This window comes from Prinia subflava, chromosome 3 (assembly GCF_021018805.1).
Source record: "Prinia subflava isolate CZ2003 ecotype Zambia chromosome 3, Cam_Psub_1.2, whole genome shotgun sequence".
Classification (NCBI taxonomy): Eukaryota; Metazoa; Chordata; class Aves; order Passeriformes; family Cisticolidae; genus Prinia; species Prinia subflava.
Window position 1 is genome coordinate 89,151,491 of NC_086249.1, and position 26,706 is coordinate 89,178,196.

The window sequence follows — 26,706 nt, forward strand, 5'->3', positions numbered from 1 at the left end:
ATAAAGACTTGCAGCTAAAAGGGTAAGAGAGCCTCTTTTGAATCCTTGTCCTGTCTTTCTTGATATAATCCTACTAGGCCTGAGAAGGGCTGAGCTAGCTGAGACCCTTTGAGGGAAACAGGATTGTATCAGAAGCCTGCAACACTGTAAATGGTAGGGCTTTGGACTTGGTTAAACAAGTAAAAACACTTAGAGCATTGTGCTGTGATGTATCTGCAACTATATCTAGATATATGCAATATATACACTATACAAAATACATTCCTGTTGCATATAGGTGGTTTGCATGTCTAAATACACATACAGAGATGTAGACAAAAATCAATCGATTTCAAGTGCAGTTCATGACATTAGAATCAAAATAATATCTATCAGAGATAGAAATGTCACGCACAGTTGTCAAACAGGCAGTATCAAGGCCTAAATTGAATGAGAAAATTATGCCTCATGGTCTTTAGAACTCCATAAATTGACATGCATGCATGCTTAATTGAGCTGTGTTACAGTGGCTTGCCTGCCATAATCTTAAGCCTTTATTTCATATGGAACTGCTCTCCTTCTATGTGATTTGTTTGGATCCAGCAGTGTCTGAGCTCCATGTTGTCCTGCAGGGACTTTTCCAGTGCTTCCTCAGTGCTCTTGCCTGAAGTTGACTTTATAAAACACGGCAGGATTACCTACATGAAGCATGAAAAAAGGCTAGCAATGTCATCACTAAGAAGTAGTATTTGAGGATATCCCACTTAAAAGTGCCAAATTTTCTCTGAACCTGACAGTTTTATGAGCCACCAGTTTCTCCATTGCCATGCACCATCACTTCCAGCATGACTGCCTTGGCATTTCTCCTCATCATCCCTCAGAGAAAAGAGGGAATGATATCCGTGGCTACTCTGTCTTATCTGCCCCTGAGGAAGGGGCAAGCAGAAGGGACACAGTTGCAGCACTGACCCTGAAGAACTTGGAAAATAGCTCCATCTTATTTCAGCTATTTCTGAATGCCTTCTGGCTCCCTTGAAGGTAACTCACTTTCAAAAACAAGAGTTCTGGGCATCTTTTCTTTGAGCAAAAAAATTTAACCTGTTGTAAACGAGTCAGTCCTGGTACTGAGGTAGCCTGAGCTTTCAGAAAAGGCAGTGTCTGTTTCTGTGGCATTGGTGGCTTCCTTGATCATATCTCAGCACCCTGGGCAGTTTGGGTAAGCTTTTAACACAGATCTGTCAGAGTGTCCTCCCTCACCAGGCCCTGAGTGCTTCCTCTGCCCTTGTTGTTGGCCAATCTCCTCCAGTGCTGTCTTCTGTTTATTTTTAGTGCCTGCAAATACATTTATGGAACAACTATCAGCAACATCAGTTTGAAAATTCAGCTTATGTATTTCAAAAGCTGAGCAAGCTAACTAGCTTTCTTGAATAATTTTGGGGGTAAATTATGCAATGCTACACTGAATGCAGTATTGACTATGAGTAGATGGAGTTGTACCCTTATTCTTGAAGTGAGGGTCAGCACATTAGAGAAAAGACATTGCAGCAAGGCTTTAGGACTGTAAGTAAACTATCAAGACTTAAAATAAACACAGTGGAATCTTGATTTTGACAAACGAGATAAAGCAACCTCCTGTAGGAAAAAAAAAAGGAAATGTGAGTTCACTAACCTGATTACAAGCCAGCTGTCAACCAAATTTATAGATGAAGAATTAAGATAATTTAAGACTCCTGCTTTCTTTTTAATTATTTTCTTCACTCACAGCAGGCATAATATGTATTTGCTCTTATCAGTAGGTCCTCCCCTAACATGTGATGCAGTAGGAAGTACTTTCCTGCTTTGTGTTTCAGAGGAGGCAAAAGAGATTTTGTGCAATTTCTGTGGGACACTGAACTTTTAAAACCAGTAAACCAGTGACTCCCTGTGCCTCTAAAAACCAAGTTATAGTTCAGAAGTCCTGGACTTCTGAAAACTGACCTCCATTTACCCTGCCCCCATCTCTGAAGGGAACTATTGCTGTATTTTGCTTCCCACATTTCATAGGTTAAAAAATATATAAAGGTAAGAAGGGCTCTGCATTTTACTAGCACTCAGCTAAAGCTGGAGTTTCACTTTACACAGAATTGAAACTCCTTGAGCTCTTAGCTGGTTGATAACAAGTTCCTAATATTAAAACAAAACAAGAACAACCTGAGAGCAAAATAAACTAAGTGTGGGTACAGCTATTAAAATTTTCACAGTTTGTAGTCATTGACTGTGAGGGAGCACCTGTCGAAAGTTACAGGGTTGGGTGACTGGACGTTGTGTTTTAGAAAATCTTCATGCAAGCAAAGAGGGCACTAAGTGTCTCATATTCCAGTGACATGCACCAGGGACGTGTCTGGTTACTTGAAGAAATCATTCACAATCCAGCTTGTGCACACTTTTCCACATAGTTTTCACTTTGTGTTCAGTTTCCTATGCCTTTACCATTATCCTTTTTGTCTTGGTTTTGGTTCCCTTCCCCAAGTTCCTTTCACTTAACAGACATTTCTTCCAGAGTTCTATTTAAAGTATTCAGCTTAAGAGAATTGTCCGCTCATATTAGCACACAAGTGAATCTTAAAAAGATCTAAATCTTTGAAGCTATTAGCCACAGTAATAAATACCAAGTAATAATTATAAAAGTTACTAAACTTCCATGTCATTAACAGTTTTTTTCCTTTCATGCAGTTTACAGTAAAAAAGGAAAAAAAAAAGGAACTTGAGCTTCTGCAATCTTTGTTGATCACATGAATATTACCCTTTCATAATGCCTTTGTCTCCAAGCTGATTAATCTCATACTCTCTCATTAAGGATTTTGAAGTTGCTTTCCTTTGGTGTTCAGATGAAGAGAAAGAAGATACGGTGTAGATTACTGTTGTCTTGATGGGTTATGTCATGTTACCTTCTCCTCTACTCCTCAGCTGAACCACTGGAAACCACTTTGATGCTGTTCTCTTCTGCTCCAGTTTATGATCTTTCCCAGAATCTAATCTGCCAAACCTGGAAGTACAAAGAATATGGTATGTTAAACTTTCTTTTTAAATTTGCTCTTAGACATTTTTGACTGGAACTGTTGTGGAAGATTTTCAAGAACATATTCTGCTTTTCTGTTTTCTAAATGATCCAGTTTACTGTTATGGTTAGAAGCTGCAGAGCATTATGAAAGGATTTATCTGCATTCCTATACTGCAGAATGAGCATAATATATTTTCCACTTGCTGTAACTTCTGAGGTGTTTCTCTAGTCTTTCCTCCCCAAATAAATATATGAAACCACAGCAAAAAACCTTCCTTCAGAAACACATAGCTGTACTGTTGCTGAATATTTGGAGAACACCCTAAATCACAAGAGTTTATGCACATGCCAGTTAAGATCAGTAAATTAGTTGTTTTCAAACTTCTTATAAAGCCAAGAATAGATCACAAAGAAAAGAACAGCTCACATACTCTAGCTGTACTATTAAGCAAGCCTCTCATTGCAAAGACATTGCACAAGATAGTCTTGCTTTTCGCTCTTATTTAGAAGTAATTTTATTTTTCCTGGCACCATAATGGACACAAGGTTTTACACATGTGAATAGCCAGATACGGCACCAGAATGTAACTCTCTGCAGTTCAAATAGCTAATGCATTAAAAAGATTATCAGGAAAGGGAAGAACCTTCAAAGAAATGAAGCACAAAGAGCTAGGCTGGCTCTGCAACACCACTTAAGTCCCTAAAAAATCTGAAATACGTGAGAAACTTACAAACATATTAATGAAGATTTCAAAGTCCAGTTTCTTTGCAGCGAATTCCAGGCATCTACATGTGCAGCATTACTCTCTCTTTGATCTGTAGTAAGCCAGAGATCTCTCCATCTTCAAGCCAAGCAGCAGCTGGAGAGGGATCTCTCAGTCTATCTCTCTCTTCCTTCCCCCCTTCCTCTCCTGAATTTCAGTGCAGCCTAGGTTAATGATGATAAAGTGAGAAACTTGGGTAAGCACCTAAAATTAAGGGTCTGAGTGCAATGGCTGCATACAAGTTCATGCAGACAGTTTGTGTCTTCAATGTAGACTGCAATCTTGCCCATGTCATGCCCTGATGCTCGGACAGTGTTTATTTTGGCTTATCAGATCTTTAAAGGTTGAATCTAATTAGCTTTTCCTCCTGTTGCATTAAGTGTGTAGCAATTTGGCGTAAAATATCCTCCCTTGCTTTTCAGCTGGTCCTCAAAAATCAGAGGGGCTGGGTGTGTCTGGACTAAATTTCTGATTTAAGCCAATTCAGTACTACTAAGTCTGGTCAGGTTCCCAGATGCAACAATAGTCTGATTTACACTACAAGCCTCATGTGATTTGTGAACAGTTGTATTACTGATTCATCACTGTAAGTCTGGTTAAGTTCAATAAGAACTTCCATGAACATAGATTTACCAGTAGTGCAATTTACTGGATAATTGATAAATACACTCGACTTGCAACATACAAATATACAGTGCTGCCAGTGCAAATCTTACCAAAGAAGCATCCCTAGTTATGTGAAGAGAGAGAAAGAACTCTACTGATTTGTCCGTAAAATGGGTATATTCTCATCCTAGGCCAATTAAGGTTTCAAATGCCAATTTATACTTTTGGGAGAAGTGGAATCGAGACTGTGGTCAAATATTCTGTTACAGCCACTTATATGTAAATGAGGGATCTCAAGAATAACAAAGAGATTACAAAGACTTTGGGTATAGCACAAGGAAAGTACAGAATTGTGACATTTTAGTATCACTTCCTCTTCTACCTGGCTGGCTGAGGGTAAATGGGTTAGCTGTTTCTGCCTGATAACGTATCACACTTCAGCACACCATCATACCCAGAGTAATCCCTTAACCACAGATCTCACAGAAAAATCCCTTTACCACATATATAACAGCATATCTCATGGCTGCAGGCCTCATTCCTACACCTTCCTGGTTTTAAAGAAAGAAAAGTTTCTGGACTTTGATGTGCAGTGGCTGCCACTATTGCAGGTTCTGTGTCCATGGCTGGTGACAGCCAGCACTTCATGGTCTGCTGTGGTGTACACCATCAGATGCTCACTAAAGGGTACCCATGTGATGCAGAAACGTGTTGCACTGCAGAGAGTCTCTATGGTTTCCCTACCAGCTCTCTGCTGTGTTCCATGGGCTCTTGTCTTGGCTAATGTCCCTGGCCCTGGGGTCAATTGCTCTGCAATAAAAGATAGAGATAGGCAGTTGATGGGGTATCATGGGCCATTTGGTCAGGCTAAACACTCTTTGTTTTTTCATGAGTCTCATAATGTATTTTACATGCATAAACTGCTGTGTCCTCTGGGAAAAGAAGGAAAGGAAATACCATAGTATACCTCCTGAAAATTAAAAACCTACCTGCACATCCATTCTTGGTTAGTGTGAGACAAGGATGCCAATTTAACTGCATAGTTGGCCTGACCCAGGGTATAGGTGAAATATTCTCATTGCATTGATATAATACCTTCTTATTTCCTTGGTTTTAGGTACCTTGTGCAAAGATGTCAAATGCATTGCCATTTATCTTGCTCTCCATATTCCCCATGCTGCTGTTAGGGGCTTGGTTTCCCAAAACTTTACCCTGTGATGTCAAATCTTCGGAAGGTACTGTGACCGTGGACTGCACTGACCGGCGCCTTACAGAAGTCCCCAGAGGGATCCCTGCAAACGCCACCAACCTTACCCTGAGTATTAACAATATTCCTCAAATCTACCCAACATCCTTTGATCATCTTGAAAATCTCCAGGAGATTGACTTCAGATGCAACTGTGTGCCTGTCAAACTGGGGCCCAAAAATCATGTGTGCACCAGCCCACTGAAAATTGAGAATGGTAGTTTTGCTGCCCTGACAAGATTGAAGTCATTGTATTTGGATGCAAACCAGCTGGCAGAAATACCCCGAGGTCTTCCTGCTACTTTAACCCTGCTGAGCCTGGAAGCAAACAGTATCTTTTCTGTCCAAAAAGCCAACTTCTCAGAGCTAGGGAACATAGAGGCATTGTATCTTGGACAGAACTGTTACTACCGCAATCCATGCAATGTTTCATTTGAAATTGAGAGAACAGCCTTTCTGGGGCTGAAGAAGTTAACAATACTATCCCTGAAGTCCAACAACTTAACACAAATTCCCCCCAATCTGTCACCTACTTTAAAGGAATTGTATATTTACAACAACATGATTCAAGAGATTCAAGAACACGATTTAAGTGACCTTACCAACCTAGAAATTCTCGACCTAAGTGGCAATTGCCCACGTTGCTATAATGCTCCATATCCTTGCACTCCCTGTCCCAAGAGCTCGATTCAGATCCATTCAAAGGCTTTTGATTCTTTGCAAAATTTAAGAATTTTGCGGCTTCACAGTACCTCTCTTCGAAGCATACCCAGCAGCTGGTTTAAAAACATCAAGAATCTCAAAGAACTTGACCTCTCCCAAAATTTCCTGATGAGGGAGATTGGAGATGCTCAGTTTTTGAAATTTATCCCCAGCCTTGTGCAGCTTGATCTGTCGTTTAACTTTGAACCGAAGCTGTATTCTCCCTTCTTGAATCTTTCTGAGACATTTTCTTCTCTCTCTAACCTGGAAACCCTGAGGCTCAAGGGCTATGTCTTTCAAGAACTGAGAGCACAAGATCTAGAGCCACTGCTCAGTCTTAGGAATCTAACCATGTTGGATCTCGGGACTAATTTTATTAAAGTTGCAGACGTGACAGTGTTTGAAAAATTCCCAGCTCTTAAGTTCATTGACCTCTCAGTGAATAAAATTTCTCCTTCTTCAGGAGAAAGCAACCTCTATGGATTTTGCTCTAATCCAGGCATTTCAGTTGAGCAGTACAACAGGCAAGTACAAGAGATGCATTATTTCAGGTATGATGTGTATGAGCGAAATTGCCGTTCCAAAGACAAAGAGGCTTCTTCCTACGAGACGTCGGTTAAGGAAGATTGCCTTAACTATGGAAAAACTCTGGATTTAAGCAGAAACAATGTATTTTTTGTTACCCCCTCCGACTTTCAGGGACTTAGCTCCCTCAAATGTCTCAACTTGTCAGACAATGCAATAAGTCAAACTTTAAATGGAAGTGAATTCCTTTACTTGTCTGGATTGAAATATCTGGATTTTTCTAACAACAGGATTGATTTGCTATACCAAACTGCTTTCAAAGAATTAACACTTTTAGAAATTCTAGATCTGAGCAATAACCAGCATTATTTTCAGGCAGAAGGTGTTACTCATGTGCTAAGTTTTATGAAAAACCTGGCCCATTTGAGGAAGCTGATGATGAATGACAATGACATTTCTACCACTATTGATACTGGAATGGAAAGTCAATCTCTTCGAATTCTAGAATTCAGAGGAAATCACTTAGATGCCCTCTGGAAGGATGGCAATGATAGGTATTTGTCCTTCTTCAAGAATCTGACCAGTCTGGAAGAACTGGATATTTCCTTCAACTCACTCAGTTTTTTGCCTCATAGTGTTTTTGAAAAAATGCCTCCCAGTCTCAAGGTCCTCAACTTAACGAATAATCAACTGAAGAGTTTCATCTGGGGAAACCTTCCTTCTCTGAAGAACCTAGTAACTCTGGACCTGAGCAATAACCTGCTGACTACTGTTCCCCGAGAACTGTCCAATTGCACTTCATCTCTCCAGAAACTGATGCTCCGAAACAATCGCATACAGATGCTAGCCAAACATTTTCTCAGAGGTGCTTTTGCACTGAGGTATTTGGACCTCAGCTCCAACAAGATTGAAATAATTAAGAGATCTAGCTTCCCTGAAAATGTCATCAACAACCTGGAGATGCTGCTTTTGCATGGCAATCCTTTTAAGTGCAACTGTGAGGCTGTGTGGTTTGTGTGGTGGATCAATCGGACACAGGTGACCATTCCTCTTCTGGCCACAGATGTGACCTGTGCTGGCCCAGGGGCACATAAGGGAAAGAGCGTGGTTTTCTTGGATCTGTACACCTGTGAGCTGGACACGTCGTATTTGATCCTGTATGCTCTGTCAGCTTCAGCCGTGCTTGGCTTGATGGTGTTCACAGTGATGAGCCATCTCTACTTCTGGGATGTGTGGTATAGCTACCACTACTGCACTGCCAGGCTGAAGGGCTATCGGCGCTTGTCTTCACCAGCTGCTTGCTACGATGCCTTCATTGCCTATGACAGTGAAGATCCAGCTGTGAACGAGTGGGTGCTGCAAGAGCTGGTGGAAAGGCTGGAAAACCAAAAAGCCAGGCAGTTCAATTTATGCCTGGAAGGAAGAGACTGGCTCCCAGGGCAGCCGGTCTTTGACAACCTTTCCCAGAGCATTCAGCTGAGCAAGAAGACCATATTTGTGCTGACCCACAGGTACATTACAAGTGGCCGCTTCAAGACAACATTTTATATGGCTCATCAGCGGCTTCTAGATGAAAAGATGGATGTCATTATCTTGATATTTCTTGAGAAGGTCCTGCAGAAGTCCCGCTATGTCCGTCTGAGGAAGAGGCTGTGCAGAAGTTCAGTCCTGGAATGGCCAACTAATCCTCAGTCTCAGCCCTACTTCTGGCAGTGCCTGAAAAATGCCATAGCTACCAGCAATTCTCTGGCTTACAACAAACTTCTCCAAGAAACTGTTTAGTTGTGCTCTTCTTGTAAATATTGTTATGATGCACAAGATCAAAAGATTCGAAGGAAAAGATTCTGCACTTCATTTGCAGAAACTGTCAAAGCATGGAAGATATACCTCCTTCTTGTTATATCGCAAAATGAAAGGCACAATTACTTTGAAATTAAATAATTTTCTTGTGCTCTGTCAGGTTTGAATAGGAACTGTTGCCATAACAGATGTTTAGTTGATATGCACCTTGCTTTGCACTGATCACTGCACTGCAAGGGAAGATGCTAAAGTGGGAAGGTATTTGACATCAGCTTCTGTAGGGCTTGCAGGCTGCTTTGTGAAAGCAAGGAGGGGGAGCAGGACAGCACCGAGTAATAGGTACATGGCAGGTGGAGAAATCAAGTAAACCAAGGAGAAGGTGAGAACAGACAAAGAAAAAAAGGTAAAAGGAAAGAAAGAGAAAGTGGAAAAAGTGGTAAGAAAGGAGGAACATGCAGCTGTACTACAGCATGGCAGAAGTCCAGAAGTATTTACTGCAAATTTCCAAATAAATTTTTCACTTTGCCTTTCATCTGCCTCCTGGGCTGTTGGCTGAGCTGGCTCCACCCTGAAGACTTTAGGGCTCCTCTCTAATGTTGTACTACCAGTTTGAGGACCTTTCCCACCCAAGCTGTGAGTGACCACCCTTTCTGTATCAGCTGGGTGTTAGCTGCTCTAGCCAGGGCTGGGGACATACTACCTGTCCCCACAAGAAAATTTAGACAGAATCTGGAATCCAAAGCATGTAAGGTAAGATCAGGTCACACAACGAAATCATTCTTCCCACTGTTTCTTTAGCTATGCTGGGGTTCTCCAGAGCAGCCTTAAGCCCTCTTTCATCTCTTTATTCCGCAGGCAGGTCCCTCTCCCACAACAGCTTATGGGGCACTACTAAACACTTGAGATAGGAATGGGTCTGACTTTAGGGACACCCTGGAAAAGTGAAGAAACATAAACACTTTTGTCTGTTCCCCACTCTGTTTCACAGTACAGACTCATTGAACACATGAGAGTATTTCAAGTGAAACCTTTTGTAATGGCAGCCTAAACTTCTGAGCACGACATAGGCAGGTTCTCTGCTTGATGTCTGTTTTGATTGAAGCAGCACATTTTCACCTTGCTGGCTGCTTCTGTCTGCAGCAGTCTGGGCAGCTTCTCCCCTACTGCTCAAACCCCTTTTTCTTTTCTGGCAACTAGTCTTGGTGATATCTCTGGCTGATATTGTCACTCATAACTGCTTTAAACTTATTTCAGATGTCACCTGCATTTCCTCACCTAAGGGGGGAAATGGTCTGACTGGTCCTTTCTTTTGGCAACAAGACAGAATAACAAAGAAACTCAAGAAAAGAAACTTCATGTAATAATATTACAGAAAAGAAGGTTTTTTCCCCTCCATTTTCCACAACATATTTATTGATTGAATACAGAAGTAGGAAAAAGATGAGGGCCTAGTTAAAAACCATGAGTTTTAGTTGTCTTTTAATAATGTGTGTTTCTGGTGGTTTTGTTTGTAAGCCTAAACAATCTGTGTCTCTAAATATGATAACATAAGCTGTAATGTGACTCTCTCCATAAGGTAGTACTTGAAACAGGAACCTCTATCCCACAGTTACTCCCACACCCTCTCCCTCTTCCTCTGCCTGCCAAAATTTCTATTTGGAGCAGATCCTTTCTCTCAGCTTCACAGACAATGGCAGGAACACCAGGTCACTTAGCCTTCTAAGGTTGAGAGGAGAGGTATTTTATTCTCTTCCATTGAGAAGCATGCACAGGATGGGTATGAGATGAATAGCAATGAGTATAAATTGATACAGGTACTAAGGGAGGTGACTAGGAAAGGTATCCTCCTTGATTTGTTGCTTGCTAAAAAGAAGGTCTCATGAGTGAATTGGTGATTGGACCATGAAACAGTTGAATTTAAAATAGTGACAGGAGGAAAATAGCCAGCAAAATTGTGAATATGAGAAGAGTAGACTTCAGGCTGCTCAGGGAAGTAGTTTGTAAGCCCCTTGGGAAAATGGTTTAGAAGATGCTGGGATCTGCCAGTGTGGTGAAAATTTAAACACCACCTTCTTGGAGCACGGGAGTATGTAATTCCAAAATGCTGGAAGTCAAACTGGTGAGGCAGAAGGCTGGCTTGGATGATCAGGAATCTTTCTCTGGAGCTATAGTAAAACTTTCTTATACACTTTGTTTTCTCTGGCAGATAAAAGAAAGTGTATGGCCAGTGAAAGCAAGGTTGAGTGACTTGGGAGGGTTTTGTGGTTTAAGCCCAGTTGGCAACAAAGCACCACACACTCACTTCTCCCCACCCTGGTGGGATGGGGAGGAGAATCAGAAAAGAAACGTAACTCTTGCTGGTTGAGATAAGAACAGTTTAGTAGTTGAAATGAAGTAAAATATATTATTACAACAACAACAAAAATAGTAAGAAAAAAGGAGGAGAGATAGAGAGAAAGAAGACCCATGAGTGATAAGTGATGCACAATGAATAACTCACCACTGCTTACCGATGCACAAGCCATCTCCAAACCACAATCAGATCCCATTCTGTGTTACTCCACCTGTTTATATACTGGGCATGGCATTCTATGGCATGAGATACCCCTTAGGCCAGTTAACAGCTGAGCCTCCTCACAGCTTCTGGTGCACTTCTCTCTGGCAGAGCTTGGAGCTTGCTTGCCTGGTTGGTGTAGCTGTGTCCAAATTACAAAACACTAAGAGTCCTGAGGTTTCTGTACATCAGGATGTTGTGATAGTATATCTTGTGATTTGGTGTGAGGTCAGTTAGGAGGATTTTTGGATTTTTAAATTGGCCATGGATTTTTGGCCAATTTAAAAGTGGACTTCTGCAGCTGCATTAACAAGTCTATGTGTCATTCTTCCTTCAGAGGTGAGATCATAGAGACATTTTATGAATATCTCATCCTAATGCAGGAGTTTAAGAGGGACGCAAGATGCAATTATTTTAGTTGCAACCCAAGTAGGATTTTTCTCCATTAGCTCTGTAGGTGTTTTCATTGAGAACTCCTTCTCAATGAAGGAGTAGTAAGGCAAGGTGGCTGCTGCTCCAGGCTTACATGTGCAGCAAGCTGGTCTTGAATAACCATGTGATGTGGACATCAAAGTATCTGATGTACTATAAACACCCACTGTGATGACCAAAGGTGTTCCGCATCAATTGCTATTCCCTTACAGAAATTGTAACAGACCATGGCTAGACTTGGTATTTAGCCTATGTGGCCTGGAAAGACCACACATGGAACAGAAGAAGCAGAAAGAGGATAAAGGAAGAAGAATATTGGTGCATTAATTGAATTTTTACTGTTCCACTGTGTGGAATTTGCATTCTTCGAAAAAAAAAAAAAGTGCTATTTACATTACTGTCATTAGAGTGGCACAAAAATAGTAATCACTAAAAGTTGGTAAGAAGCATCTATACTTACAGCACAGATTTATATTACTGTAAAACCCTCTCTTTGATCTCTCTATATTTAAGAACTGACATATGAGGAACTTGCAGTTACCACCCCTGTGAGAAAAATTTATATTTGAAGGGACTTCTGAAATCAAAGATGGTCTGATTTCAACATAGCTTGTTTAGTCACTTGTTCTGCTATAAAATTGGGGTGCTGTGTAGCAAACATGATATTTCATAAAGGAACTTTATAATAGCATCTTTAAAAATACACTGTGTAGTAGATCACACTGGGGTCAACAGGTCCTCTAGAACAGAGAACCTGTTTTTTGTCTTGTGAATAACCCTGCCTTTTCATTTCCTCAATCTTGTTCTGAAAGTATCTGCCTGTAGAAATTAACCCTATGATAGTTGTTCATTTGAAAAAAAAAAATCAGCCATGGGCCAAATTTCTCCATTTACTATGAAGAAGATATTCAGATCATTTTAGTTGTAATTACTCTCACATGCCTCTGGATGAGCTCAACTCCACTGAATGTCTAACTGAAGTTAGTCTCCTGATTCGGGAACACAGACTGTGTGTCCAAATACCAAAGACATACCCATTATCTATCATTATCTCTAGAAGTATAAGTGATAAAAAATAAAGCACAGAGAAGTTAAATAATTTCTATTAAATCCATATGCTGCTGCTGAAATTAAAAAGGGAATCTGGATATTCAACTTCTAAAAGCAACCTGAGTGCATTCCTTAGTTAATGAGCACTTAGAGGTTATTATACATGGGATTAGTTAATTAGAAAAATAGCCAAAATGGAAAATCAAATGTGTACCTGATGAGAAATTTTTAATTTGCATGTGTAAAGTATAAGACAGCAGGAAGCCCTACTAAATTCTGAAAACTAAGGCGTTTAGGGTGGGTTTTTTGATGGGACAGTATCTTTGTTCAAGATATTCAGTCCTGAACTAAAGAAGAGTACCAGAATAGTCACTGATCAAAATCCATGTTTTCTCTCCTTTATTGTTTGCATACTGCTAAGGGCAACATTTTGAGCAAAAGCATCTCTAGGTAACTTTGGCTTTTTTTAAAGCGAAACACCCATAAAATCAAAACTGTCTTTGCAGATGAGAATTCAGAAACATATGAGGAAATAAAGTTTCAGTCTTTTTCTAGCAATGAACTTATTGAAAGAGTGATAATAGATTTATATAATTCTGGAAAACTGTCAAGCTGTAAAATTGAAGGTTTCCACTTCTGGTTTCTAAATATTTTTCTGAATATTTTCTTTCATTTTACAAGCTAAGTTCTCGGCTCACTGTCTTAGCTATGTGGTTTATCTATGTCATACTTCCCATAGTAATATCTGCAACTTTTGTATCATGTATCTTATCAGTATTTTACTAAGATTCCACAAGAATGAGAAGATCTGGAAGTATGTGTTGCTTAAAAACACACATGCCCAGTCTTGTATTTTCCTACAGACTAGTTTTCAACTAAAGAGCAAAGCTGTAAATAAGTCCTTTGTGAATATGCCTTCTTTTACTGACATAATTTTTTATGTTTTTGCTTTGCTAACTGAAGAAATAATTTAAATTTAATTTCAACAGATCCCCCACAGTGACAAATTGCCTTCAGTGTAGAAGGACAAAGGAAAATTTTCTGAAACATAGAAAAAGAAAAGTTTTAGCTTATATTCTTATTGGCTGGTTTGCAGATGATTCTTTGCCATAATTTACCCAGAATATTTGAGGTCCACAAATCCATATGGAAGGATTATATTCTTACAAGATTATGCTCTGAAACATTGCAGCTGAATCCTGCATTCTGTTCATAATAAAATTTCTTAAACTAATTACCTTGGTCTAAGACTTACTTTTAGTTCTAGTATTAACTTAGGAAAAACAATCACTAAGCCATGCTCTTGCTTGTCTATCTTGAACTTCTATTCATGATGCAAAAGAAAGAATTTCAGAAGTAAGAATTTTATTGACCCTTGCTCCTTTGGAAAAGGAAATGTCAAAGTCTTTCCGTACTTCCCGGTAGTTTCTCTACAGGTGTTCCTCTCGGAAGTCCCACAGCATCGCTGTGACAGAGTGTGTTTTAGTGTCCTAAATCCCACCTCAGGCAGCAGTGGCCTCAGCTCATCAAAATCCCAGAGCTTGACTATTTGTCTTTGAAAGTAAACCAGAAATTTGGGCTGCTGCAAGAAGCAGGCGGAGAAGTGATGTATAGCCTGTACTTAATGCCAGAAACCTTATACATCAGTGTGTCAAAGAGGTGATGAAAAAGGGAGCAGAAGCTAGTGGCTTTAGCTTCCCCCCTGCAGTGTCAATGAAACCACCTTTTCTGTTGTTTTACCCTGGAACTGCAATTCCACACAAGACCCATTCCAGCATCTGGCAAGAGAAAAGAAGCCCCTCGTGTGGGTGACCATCTTGGGTTTTGGTTTTGATGTGCACCTCAATTGGATCTGAAAGGAGAGGGGGTAGAGTGGGGATGATGGCATGGATTGTAGGTTGGCATGTTGACTTCAGCCCAGCGGTCTCTGGGAGAGGGACACACTAAACTTTGAAGGATAACACAAAGTTTTGTAAAGATTGGACAAACATGTTCTAGAACAAGTGATAAGGAATAAATTACGAGATTACTTTAGTTATGTAATACTTACCTTCCACCCTACATATCCTATTTTCTCCCTTGTTCCAAGTAAAAAAAGGAATCGTGTTACAAGCAATGGAATCATGTTACATGAGCAATGTTTCCTAAACACATTTTTAAGGGCCAGGATCAATGTGTATAAGATACTCCTCAGACACTGTTGCCTCATACATTTAAAGAGTAAATCAAAGACAACAGATTCCCTTAGTATGGCTTCCTCTCAGGTGCTCTTTGGCTTCTGTTGCATGACTGTGAATGAAACCCTGCTTTCATGCAAGATCCAGTCCCAGAAACTGCCTGGCAGAAATGCTAATTTTCAGGCTTACAAACATATTTGGGTTTGAATGTTCTTGAGACCAATACAGCTGTATGTGTGCATATGTGTGGGCTCTGAGGTGTGATGTGCACCCTCTCTGGCTCTATCCCTGTTCCCAGAAATCCTGCCATCAGGGAGGCAGTTCTGCAAGTGACAGGGAAAGAGGAACAACCACTTCTGCAAAGAGGAGCTATGGTGGAGCCCAGCTTTGCAGCAGCTAAGATCTTCTGATGATCTTCCCTTTGAGCAGAGACGAATCCCAGAGTTGTTACATATGCACGTATTGTATAAGTGTCTGTGTATATATGCATATATGCATATCGATGCATCCAAAAATCTTCCACCTTAAAAAAACTAACAAAACAAAAATGATTTTAATGTCATGGAGCACAGCAGATTTCTACAAACAACCCCAGTCTCAAATTTTTGTCAACAGGTTACAAAACTAATGAATAAATCTCGCAGAAAAACTTTTACATATTTGTCTCGGTTTAGAAAGACAGGTATCTGTCAGGGAAAGCTGGAGATCCCCTTGGAATGGAAAATGTAAATCCTCTCCCTCCAACTTATTATAATTTTGAAATTAGGGGCTTTCAGGCTAAAATGTGGGAATAGGAATAAGTTCTTTACTAGGAATATTAAAAAATACAAATGCAGTAGTAAAAAAAAACCAAACAAGCAAACAAAAAACCATCCTAGAAAACCCTGACACAATCAGAGATACGACCTGACACCCTGTTGTCAGGGTGTTGGAAGCAGTCCAGATAAATCCTCCTGGAGTAACAGATGTGGTTCTGTGGAGTAGAGATAATCCTGTAGAAAGAGTCCAGTGATGGTGAGACGGGTCTGGTCTTCCTCCAGGGATCCAGTGGGAAACAGGCTGCTTGGTGTTCCTACATCTCAGTTTTTATCTTGATAGGAATGGTTGGCTCCCCCGCACTGGGTGGAGCATCTCACAAAGGGATGGTGTAATGTGTCATGTCACTGGTGAGCCTTAATGGCCCATTAACAGAAGATATCCCCCAAGGGTGGACAGTGGTGGAAGAGATAAGAAACACTGCCCCACCTGGTTTTAACAGCTGGCCCATTATCAGAATGGGCTCTCCTCCCCCGTGGAGTTACAAGAGCTAAAGAAAAACATCTCCCCAACTGCTTTCAACAGATGAAATAGAATACACTTTTTTTTTGGTTACATAACCCAAGACAATATTGAAAGGAAAAAAAAAACAACTCAAGAAGCAGCACTTTAAAGCAAGCTAAATATACAGATGGCTCCAAGAAAGGGGAACCTAATAGCACAAAAGAAACATTTTCTTGAAGCTGTGTTCTATTGTTAGGAAGAAAGTAAATTGACAATTCCAGTCTGGCACTGTTCTTAAAAATTTTCTTGTATTAGTCATTTTACACACAGTGAATGATTACTAATGTATAATGAAAAAATATTTTATTCTCTTGGATAGGCCAGTTCTTCTTTTCAAAAAGAAAAATAAAAGCTCTTCTTTTCTAGTGTCTCATGGAAAGGCACTTCAAACTAGTGTGGGTGATAATAGGAATGGAGGAGCAACAAGGGAGAAGAGCAGGTGCTCCAATTGCCCACTCTGTGGGTAGCTGGCCTGCAAGCCAAAATTAAGAAAGAGAAGCTCAGACTGTCAAAACCCAAATCATGCCATAAGCAGCTCCCTCTTAACCAGGAGGAGCCAGACTGTCACCAGGGAGTTCCAGGGAAGATGCCCTTCCTTCAGTAAGACCCTGCACTGAGGGCTGGGACAATGCTGCTAGAGAAGGATAGTGTTAATGCCTCCACCTTGTCCAACTCTCCAGGTCAGACCATCCTTTCATGAGACAGCCTGCTGCAGACTCACAAATGCTCTCTAATATTGTTTCCTTGAGAAAAATAAAGCTCACAACTTCGGCCTCCAGGCTCAGTCATGTTCTCATACCTACCTACACAGTTTTTTCTAGCTCTGCTACAGGGCAGAGGGCTCAGAGGGGACTTTAAAGGTAAACTTGGCATAACGGAGCCTAAGCCTCATTGACAATCCTTCTAACTAGTCCTTTTTGTCTTGAGGTAGGGTTGACATTTCATTGAGTGTAAGCTTGAGAAGGATGGCCAGAGACAGTGATTGAAGGACAAGGGAAATTCTTCAGACCCAAAGATTTAAATGAAAGATTAACTAATAAGGATACCATGCAAAGAGCACTTAATACCTCATTGCCATTCTTTTCCTCTCATTTCTGAGTCTTCTTAACTCTGATTTGTTGTGATTTGTTATATACTGAATACTGTGCAGGGGGTAAAAAGAGTCTAAAATTGTATTAACTCCTGTTCATAAATTCCTGATAACTAAAATAATTTATGACTTCTGTCTCCTTCTCTCCCTCTCCCTCTGTGTTGTGTCTCTCCATGGCAATATGTTGTCATGCCTACAGCACAGTAGCTGTTGCACTGTAGTTATAAAATGCAACTGTTTTTCAGGGACAGAATCTTAAAATTTATTGTTGTGTAAATGAATGGAAAATGAATGTTGGCCAAATGAAACATTACAAATTGGAGCATGAGATGAAGGGATTGGGTGCACCTTTGGCATATTTTCAGATGACAGCAGCCTGAGTGGTGCAGTTGGTGCTCCTGAAGAACAGGATTCATCCAGAAGGACCTGGGCAGGCTGAAGAAATGGGCCCATGGGAATATCCTGAGGTTTAGTAAGACCAAGTGCAAGGTGCTGCATCTGGGTCAGGGCAACCCTCAGTAAACAATACACAGGCTGGGGGGTGAACAGATGGAGAGCAGCCCTGCCAAGAAGGACTTGGGGGTGCTGGTGGATGAGAGGCTGGACATGACCTGGCAATGTGCCCTTGCAGCCCAGAAAGACAAACGTCCTGTGCTACATCCAAAGCAGCATAGCCAGCAGGGTGAGGGAGGGGATTCTGCCCTTCTGTTCCACTCTGGTGAGACCCCACCCAGAGCACTGCATCCAGCTCTGGGATCCCCAGCACAGGAAGGACGTGGACCTGTTGGAGCAGGTCTAAAGGAGGCCACCAAGACGATCAGAGGGGTGGAGCACCTGTTCGATGAGGAAATGCTGAAAGAATTGGGATTGTTCAGCCTGGAGAAGAGATGGCTTTGGTGATGCCTTGACAGGCTGAAACAGAGGCTAGACAGAGTGAAAGGAACAAAGTGAGTATTTATTCAACACTATGCCCTGGCGTCTCCAGAGCCACAGAAGTGGCCTAGCCCGGGTGTTTCCAAGATGGAGACAAAAGGGGCTTGTCCTGAGATCTTATCCCTTTTACAAGTTTCCATTCATTTGCATATAACAAGCACTGTCCAATCAACAACCCAAATCACAGAACACCATCCTCCCTGATTGCCCTTCTCTTCCATGTTGTTTATGCTGGGGCCTGGAGTTTGGAGACAATGTCCTTGAATTCCCCGCCAGGACAAGACTGCCCTACCCCCATCACCCTGTGAAGAGATCCCAGCACCACTCAGTGCTATCAAACAAAACAGAAACCCCAGCCCTAAGGCATCACTGGGGTGACCCAATTGTGACTTTTGAGGACCTGAAGGGAGCCTACAAGAAAGATGTAGACGGACTTTTTACAAGAGTGTGCAAATGACAGGACAAGGGAGAGAGTCTTCAAACTGAAAGACAGTAGGTTTAGATTAGAAAATTGGAAGAAATCCTTTCTGTGAGGGTGGTGAGACACAGAAACAGGTTTCCCAGAGAAGTTGTGTGTGCCCCATCCCTAGAAGTGTTCAAAGCCAGACTGGATGAAGCCCTGAGGAACTTGGTCTAGTGGAAGGTGTCCCTGCCCATGACAGGGGCCATGGTTGGGACCATTTGATCTATAAGGCTTCTTCCAACTCAAGCCATTCTATTCTATTTTATGACTGGAAGATTGGAATCTGAGTTTGATGTATTAAGTCCTTGAGTAAGAGTATTGCTGAGACTGTTAGTTCTTCCTGAATCCTCACATTCCTCTGTCTGCTCATCACCACATACCTGCCCACCCATCCCATGAACATAATGATTTTACTTCTATTTTTTCATAACACAAGGATTGTTCTCCTCCCTTATTTCACTTTCACTTTATATTTCGCGGGGGAACTTTTTCTGCAGAGCAAACAAGCTGACTCAATAAATATTGATATTCTCTTTAGTCATTATGTTTTGTTCTCATTTTGGATGACAAAATAGCTCATGCTAGCTATCCAGTATGAGATATTTTGTGTGCTACTGCATTAAATAAAAGCACATCCAGGAAACAGTTCATGTCAGTCTACACTGATGCTGAAGACACATACCTGTATTGCATATTCAGACATTCAGAATTTCTTCAGCTCCAGTAAAACCACTGCATTAGCTGCCAGCCTCTCTTTCTCATTTCTACAAGTAAACAGTTATCTCCTTCAGCATAAATTCATATTAAATCTTTTTTCTTCTTAATTATGTAAGTGGTTTGAGTAATTTTGCATTTACATGGCTATGTGTCACAGTGTTGTGTAGGAATACCTACGCTAGAGAATTGCATTATGTTTCAGGTTTGTTGCTGCACGTGATCCAGCTGTTCGTGTAAATAAATTTTGAATTATCAGTGTAGAGGAATTCATAACATTTTCATCACTTAAGCTTGTCCTTCAGGCCAAATTTGAACCTACTGGAGAGGATTTGAAGGCTTGTAACAGCTAATGCAAACACTTTCTACATGTTCTATTCATGTGAAGGTGTTTGCCCTGAAGTAGATGACCAGAGTGCAATCTAATTTCACCTTGGTAACTTTGGTACAGACTATGAGCACATTTTTTGATCTGTACTACAGGATTAATACCTTATTTTAGTATGTGAAAAGTAGAATCAGCAAACTTTGAGTTCAAGTCAGGCCATGGGAGGACTAGAGAAAGAGTGCATCCTAAAAGCATGACTTTTTGAGAGGATATTAGCAGTTTTGAGAAACTTTAGATTTTGATACTGGACTGAAATTGTCACATGAAGCACAAAGAATGTCACCAGGAGAGGTCTTCAGCCTACGTATAGATGAAATGTAATTTTCTCTAGTTTAAAAAAGTTGAAGGAATTACATCTTAATGGCAGTGATTAATGGAGACAATACCTAGAGGCCTTCCACCTACTTTACCTGATTAGGGCTCGTGCCTGTCAGCAGCTTTTCCATTACGACACCTTCTCAGTCTTGAAAGAAATTGATGGGGCTTAGAACTGGGACTTTAGTGAGTTCTATGGAAAACGTCTTCCAGCAGAACTTAGGGCTGTCCTGCTCTCACCGACCTGACCATGTTGTTACTGTCCCCCAGCAGCCTGACCTGGGTGTGAGCCTCCCTACCCGTATCTCTACAGCACCTTGATCTGAGTCAAAGTGCCTCAGTTTCACTTCTCCACTTGAACTTTGCTCTGAAAAATCTCACATTTAAATACACCCTTAAAATAGAAGACTTTCATTCCGACTCCACAAAATACCTGCTGTATGCCATGAAAAACTGCCAGAGCTGTGAGTGAATCCCTTCTGAATCTGATTTCCTCAGCCTCTGGAGAGGTTGTACAGAGTTCATCTGCTCTGGAAGAGCAGGATTTATCTCTCAATTACCAGAGGCAAATCTAGTCATGGTATTGAAACCGTTCTCAACACTTACAATCCCTAAAATCATTGTATATAGAGAAGTTATTTTTGTTATACGTCAAAGAGCAAACCAAAGAATGTACAAACTTCTATTCACTCTTAGAAAGCTAAATGTTCTTGATAAAGTTCTAAACTTTAGAAAAGCTGATGTCTGTTTTTGAGTAATTTAATAGCCTCATAGTCCTATCACTGAAATAAAATTAGATGTTTGCACAAAGGAAACTGTATTTTTTCTTAAATACATGAGGAAAAGGCAACTTGACAGATTATCTTTCCAGCTGAAAGTAGAAAACCAAGTATCTTGCATCACTAGCATGTTCTGGTCAGAATTTCTGCAGTCAGTTCTCCTCTGCTTAGAGAGATGATGCTGGAAATGGTTCTTAAATCACATTAGTGACACTCTGGGTAAGAGTTCATAGCAATGAGCTGGGGGCAGACAGTTCTGTACACAGTGTTCCTCTTTAACCATCAGGAGTTTAGGCTTCTTACGTCCTAATGTAAGACTTCTCCTTTGCAGACCAATCATGCACCACTACACTTGCTTTCAATTTATCATCCTTCTCCTCTCTTCAACATTACAAAATTGTAAAATAACTGGCTCCTGTTTCATAGTTTTTGACACCATTTTCCTTTTAATATTTTTTTCTGTCCATTTTCCAGTCATATACCCTTAAAAAAATTACAAAACAAAACCATAAGTCAAACCAACAAAAAACTTGTCCCCTTATTTATTCTGCAGGTGGCTTGATACAGTTAGGTTTTAATTAATGTATTTGATTTCGTGCCAAGGACAGCTAGAAAAGGAGATGTTGACATTAACTCCTTGTCATCAGGCATTTGGATGTATTGGAAAATACTTACTGAAGGCAGTTTTTATATATTCTACAATGATGAGGAAATCAAATACTTATGTGTGAACATGATTTTCATGGGCATGATGTTTGCTGCAGGAACATGGGATAGTTTTTCAGTCACCCTACTCCAGTTATTGAGGCTTCAAGTAAGTGGCATACATGTTTATTTCTTTTTCAACAAGTTTGAATACTTCACTATTGGTTTAGATATTTTTTAAAAGATGTAACAGCATTTGAAAATATGAACAGAACAATTTTATCAAAGTTTTAAAACAGTATTTTTCTTTTTGTATTAAACATATACTGTCAAAATCAGAAGGACAAGTATTCAACTTCTCATGTATTGCTGCTAACATTTCCATCCTTTTTTTGCAATGCCTTGAGGGAACAATTCAAATCACAGGAACGGAGACAGCAAAGGGCAGCAAAGAAGTGTGCAACATTAATCTCAGCTGAATCCTAATAAAGTCAGTAGTAATTTCTCTGTAACTACAATGGCTTTGAATCAGGTCCTCAGGGATAGCTTTGTAAAATGATGTAGGTGCCAGCATTTTTGTAGATCCCACCTGATACCTATCTGCGTGTTTAGATAGATGAATAGTAATGAAATTCTGCACTATCATATATCCTTACGTCTCAGACAAGGTCAGATGTATCTGCTATTGCAGTCTGTGTTACAACTTTCTGAAGCTGTTGGGCACCACCACTTCATATAAAGTGATTATGAGAAGTCATTAAATTCTTCCCTGAAAATCAGAGGGCAAATCATAATCTTTAACTACCCATCACTATTTTTGCATGAAAGGCAAAGGCAACTCAGGAATTTCAAAGCACTTGGGAATAGAAATTGTGCTGAGCATTGTCCTACACAGGGAGCTGTCTCTGCATGTGTGGGTGGGAGATGGTGGGGGGAGGGAGAGCTGGGTGGTGTGAGAAAGCTTGTAGGAGAAGACTACAAAAGAGCAAGGGCAGCACTGTGGGATGGGAAAAGAGTCAGCAAGTCTTTGCAGTTCCTGGCCAAGAAAACTCTTGTACTGAGAAAATAAAAATATTTACTGCGGCTAAGATAACCTTTGTTGCGCACAAGAAAACAATAACTTGTCCATTCTTATGAACAAAAGCTTGCAGAACAATGACAGTAAGAAAAATGCTGGACTCAAACCTCAGTTTCTCCAGTTATCTGGAGTAATCTACAAAACTTTACTCTCTGGCTGGCTGTTTGGATTAAGAATTGCATGCATTGTGCCAATGTGCCTATTTGTCCCATCCATTTCTTTTCCAGCAGCTGCATTTATCTGTGATACAGTTATGGTACACTTCTTTACTTTTTTTCTGAGTCACTTGGGAGATCAGATATTGCTATTTCCTTTTAGTCTTCATGTTCTTTACCCAGTTAATCTGTCCAGTTCCTAGATCTTAACTGAAGCATTTGCTTTCCAGGTCATTTAGACACTTGCTTCTGCCTTCAGTGTGTTCCCAACATCTGCATTTGAACAGAGGACATGGAGGCTTGTTCTGAGAGCCACATTTGGGTCTGTAGAATGGTCTCCTCTTCATGGCAACTCCATGGCCATATGCTGAATGCATTAGGAGGAGTAAAGATTCGGGTACACACTACACCTGCACACCACTGAGTTCCCACTGTGAGGAACTCTGGAGCTGCAGACAGATAGGAACGACTGGTCTCCTCCAGCAGCTCCCCAGACCTGGAAGAGAAAAGTACATGATACATTCTGAAGCACACCTCTTCCTGGCTGTAGGGACAACCTGGGACACTTATGGTCTAGACTATTGGTGATGAAAATTTGTTTAAGATGCTGGAGGCCAGGTACTGCTTTGGTACTTGATGACATTCTTTGCTTCAGGTGCCTGCCCTTGCTTGGCATCCTGCTGTGAGTTAGAGGTGAGTTGGCATTGTGTGGATGTCATTGTCTCCTACTGTGACACAGTGGGAGCAGTTGCTCATTCGGTCCATTTTTGGAGGATATCATATTGGTGGTAACTTTGTCTTTTTTTGTAGGGAGGCAGAATCCTCAAAGCTTTTGTCTAGTAATTTAGAAGGCCAGACCTACAGTATCCTTTTAGTACCCTGGTACAGTGTTTTCTGGTTTTCCATACTTGTTTCATATAATTTTAATTCTTTTTTTTTTTTAATTGCAATAAAGTCAGTGTTTGACTGTGGGATTTTGCATGAGTGTATGGTTGACAGAAGAGTTTCATTAGCTTATTTATGCACATTCCCATTTACTTTAACTGTTCAAGCAGAACCTTGGCATAAAACTTTGATGATGTTCATGATTTTTGTTGGCATGCAATAGACCTTCAAGATGTTCCAAAGTGAATTGCACTGGCATCTGTCAAATGCTTCCATAAGCCCAGATAAATTTAAGGCTCTAAACAGCGTTTGAAATCTGCCTCTAATTGAACTAAGCTCCACAATTTCTGGATTTTAAATCTGCTGTCAGTTTTTTTCTTGATTTAAAACCTGCCATATTTAAGGGCAAACGATGACTGCACTGTTTGTACTATCGTTTCTAGTTTCATCCTATAGCTCATGTCCATGAAACCTAGGATCATTTATAAATTGCAGATGTATGGGTCATATGAGGCATTTCCTGCTTTAGCCTGGCATATACTTTTCCCAACCCAAATGATGAGTACTTATCAAAATAGGGAAGAAAAGACAAGCTCAGAAATATTATTCAATGACATCTTATTTTGTAGCAGAATTTGCAATACTAACCCCAAACCCAGAAAAAAATGCAGAAGTCAGCTGAAGATAAAAATCTCCTGCATACTGTTTTATTTTCTGCTTGGCTAAAGCACTGCTGCTGAGACACTCCTATTGTCATAAATGTACCCCTCACATAAAGCAATCCTTAAACCCATTTTCATCCAACTGTAGCTCATGTTCAAACCTGTCTGATTACATCAGCAACACACAATATTTTTTAATAGTACAAAAATACTATCCTGTGCCCATGGAAAGCAAATAAATGCTGACTCCTCCCTCAGAATGCAAATATAGTGGAAGTGCTTTGATATTCTGTTTCAGTGTGACTTCCCTAATGTTTTCTGAACTGAAAATATATGGGAGTGAGCCTGGTTACTATAGCAGCTGAGTATTTGGTTAAGTATTCAGAATTTCTAACTGCACATCAGGTTTATGAAACTTGTTCAGTAAGCAAGAAGATGCTGAAGATAAAAATTTGAAAGAGTGAAAACATTTTGTTGTGACAATTTTGAAATTAAACATTTTAATTTTTCATCTTGAAAATGTCTGTACAGAATGGGAAAGTAAATTGCTGTTACTGATCCAGTAAATATGTCATATTAGATTACTTAAAAGGGGAGAAGTAAAGGGGAGAAGTAAAGGGGAGAAGTAGCTGCTCAGGCAAAAATCAGAATATTCTGTACCCTTTGCTTCTGCGAGCTGAGAGTTGTCATATCCATATGCTGAGGAGGGAACTACATTCCTACTCAACTCTGTCCTACATCAGCTCTGTTCCTGATTTCAAATGCTGAGCCTGGACTGAAATAAGGGGAAGTGGATCTTTTCCTGTCTTTGCCAAGTAGGAAGTTTGAATCAGCCAGAATACCTTTTTGGTGAAAAAAACCCCCAACTGCTCAAATAGTTAAGTCTACCCTTCTACACGAAAATTTGAATAACTTAATGTATATTAATGATTTCTCTTAGGCAACCGTCATTTTTCTTTTAGGAAAAATGAAAGTGTACCATCCCACAAAGAACAGCACAACTCAGTCTTCACCATCCACAAGGAGCTTGAGTCACAGAGTGCAACCAACCACCCCAGGGGAGATTTGCACAGAACAACACTTCCTCCTTCAGACAGCTCTGCAGCTGTCAGATGGGAAGGGTGCTGTAGCCAGAAAAAAAAAAAAAGAAAAAAAAAAAAAAAGTAAAAAAAAAAGTAAAAAAAAAAAAAAAAGTCTACCATCACATTACTTTCCTAAAATGCAGTCAAAGTGCATAGAAGCAAAGAGACAAAAATGACACTGCAGAGATTCTTGCTCCCCGATAGCCTCAGGGAGGAGTTCATCACAGAGATGGTCTTTCAGCTGAGGAAATGTGCATCCCTGCACAAGATTTCTTTAATTCAAAATCTGAGATGCCAGGGGTGCATTTGAGAGAGGAGAGAGATTATTTTGGATCTCGTTGCTGAATTTGGTGCTAACATTGCATTTGCAGTTTAAACGCTTACTCATTTTGCTGCTCCCTCTGAAAAGTAAATTTACGTACCTTGAGAATACTTCCAAGTATTCGAGCCCAAAGAGTGATCCTTTAAATCGTCTCAGGTTCCTCTGATCTACCAAAAGATTAGGAATGTTGTTTAAAATACTACTCAGTTCCACCTGGTAATAGAAAGAGCTGCAATTTATGTTACAGAACTTTCTAAAGTTCCATTCCCAATTTCTTTAACAAAATTAAAATATTTGATTATTTATGTATATTATGCTGAATATGGGGTGTGATGTGATGAAGTCTATCACTCAGACTTTTTAAATTTCTGATTTCAATTCGGACAAACTCAAGGACTCAGAATGTATGCCAGTGTTTCAGGTGTTTCTAATTGTGATGTGAACGGCTATCACAGAACAATTTCACTGTTTCCATTAAAGCAGGTGACATGATGTAGAAGTCCCTTGGTAGTTACAATTCTAGAAGTTTTTGCATTTTTTTATACATTTGGAGCAAGTTCTAACAAGCTATTAGTGACTGATGTCCAGTTCAGCTAAGTAAAAGACCATGTCCTTGAAAACAAAGGAATAAGGTAAAGCTTAAAATAGTCCACTAGAGACAATACCTTAATTACTGCTCTGCTTCAGTGATTTATATCTAGCAGATAGACATCATTCCTCAGATTAGACATGCTACATTTTTAGGGCAAAAAGCCCCTAATATGCCCTTTTCTTAGGCTATATCTGCAACAGCATATTTTTTTAGATATAGAGCAAGTGAAATGGAAAGCAACTCTCCCCTGCCTCTGACTGGCTGTGCTTTGGTCCGTCATGTGGAATGGTTTTGAAGCACATCCTCTGGTTTCCTCTTAGCTGAAACAAAGCTGGAAGACAATATTCAGAAGCACAGCTAACACCCATTCATTCAGTCTAAGGACCAGACTATAGCATCTCTCTAAAA

General features: G+C 40.2%; 1 protein-coding gene across 1 annotated transcript; it reads left to right on the forward strand.

Moving 5' to 3' along the window:
* Positions 1-2,887: 2,887 nt before the first annotated feature.
* LOC134548250 (toll-like receptor 7) lies at positions 2,888-12,074 on the forward strand. Its single transcript, XM_063392851.1, has 2 exons — positions 2,888-3,024; positions 5,507-12,074. Exons 1-2 carry the CDS (start codon positions 3,022-3,024, stop codon positions 8,642-8,644), a joined length of 3,141 nt encoding a protein of 1,046 aa, XP_063248921.1. The 5' UTR covers positions 2,888-3,021; the 3' UTR covers positions 8,645-12,074.
* The last annotated feature ends 14,632 nt before the right edge of the window (positions 12,075-26,706 follow it).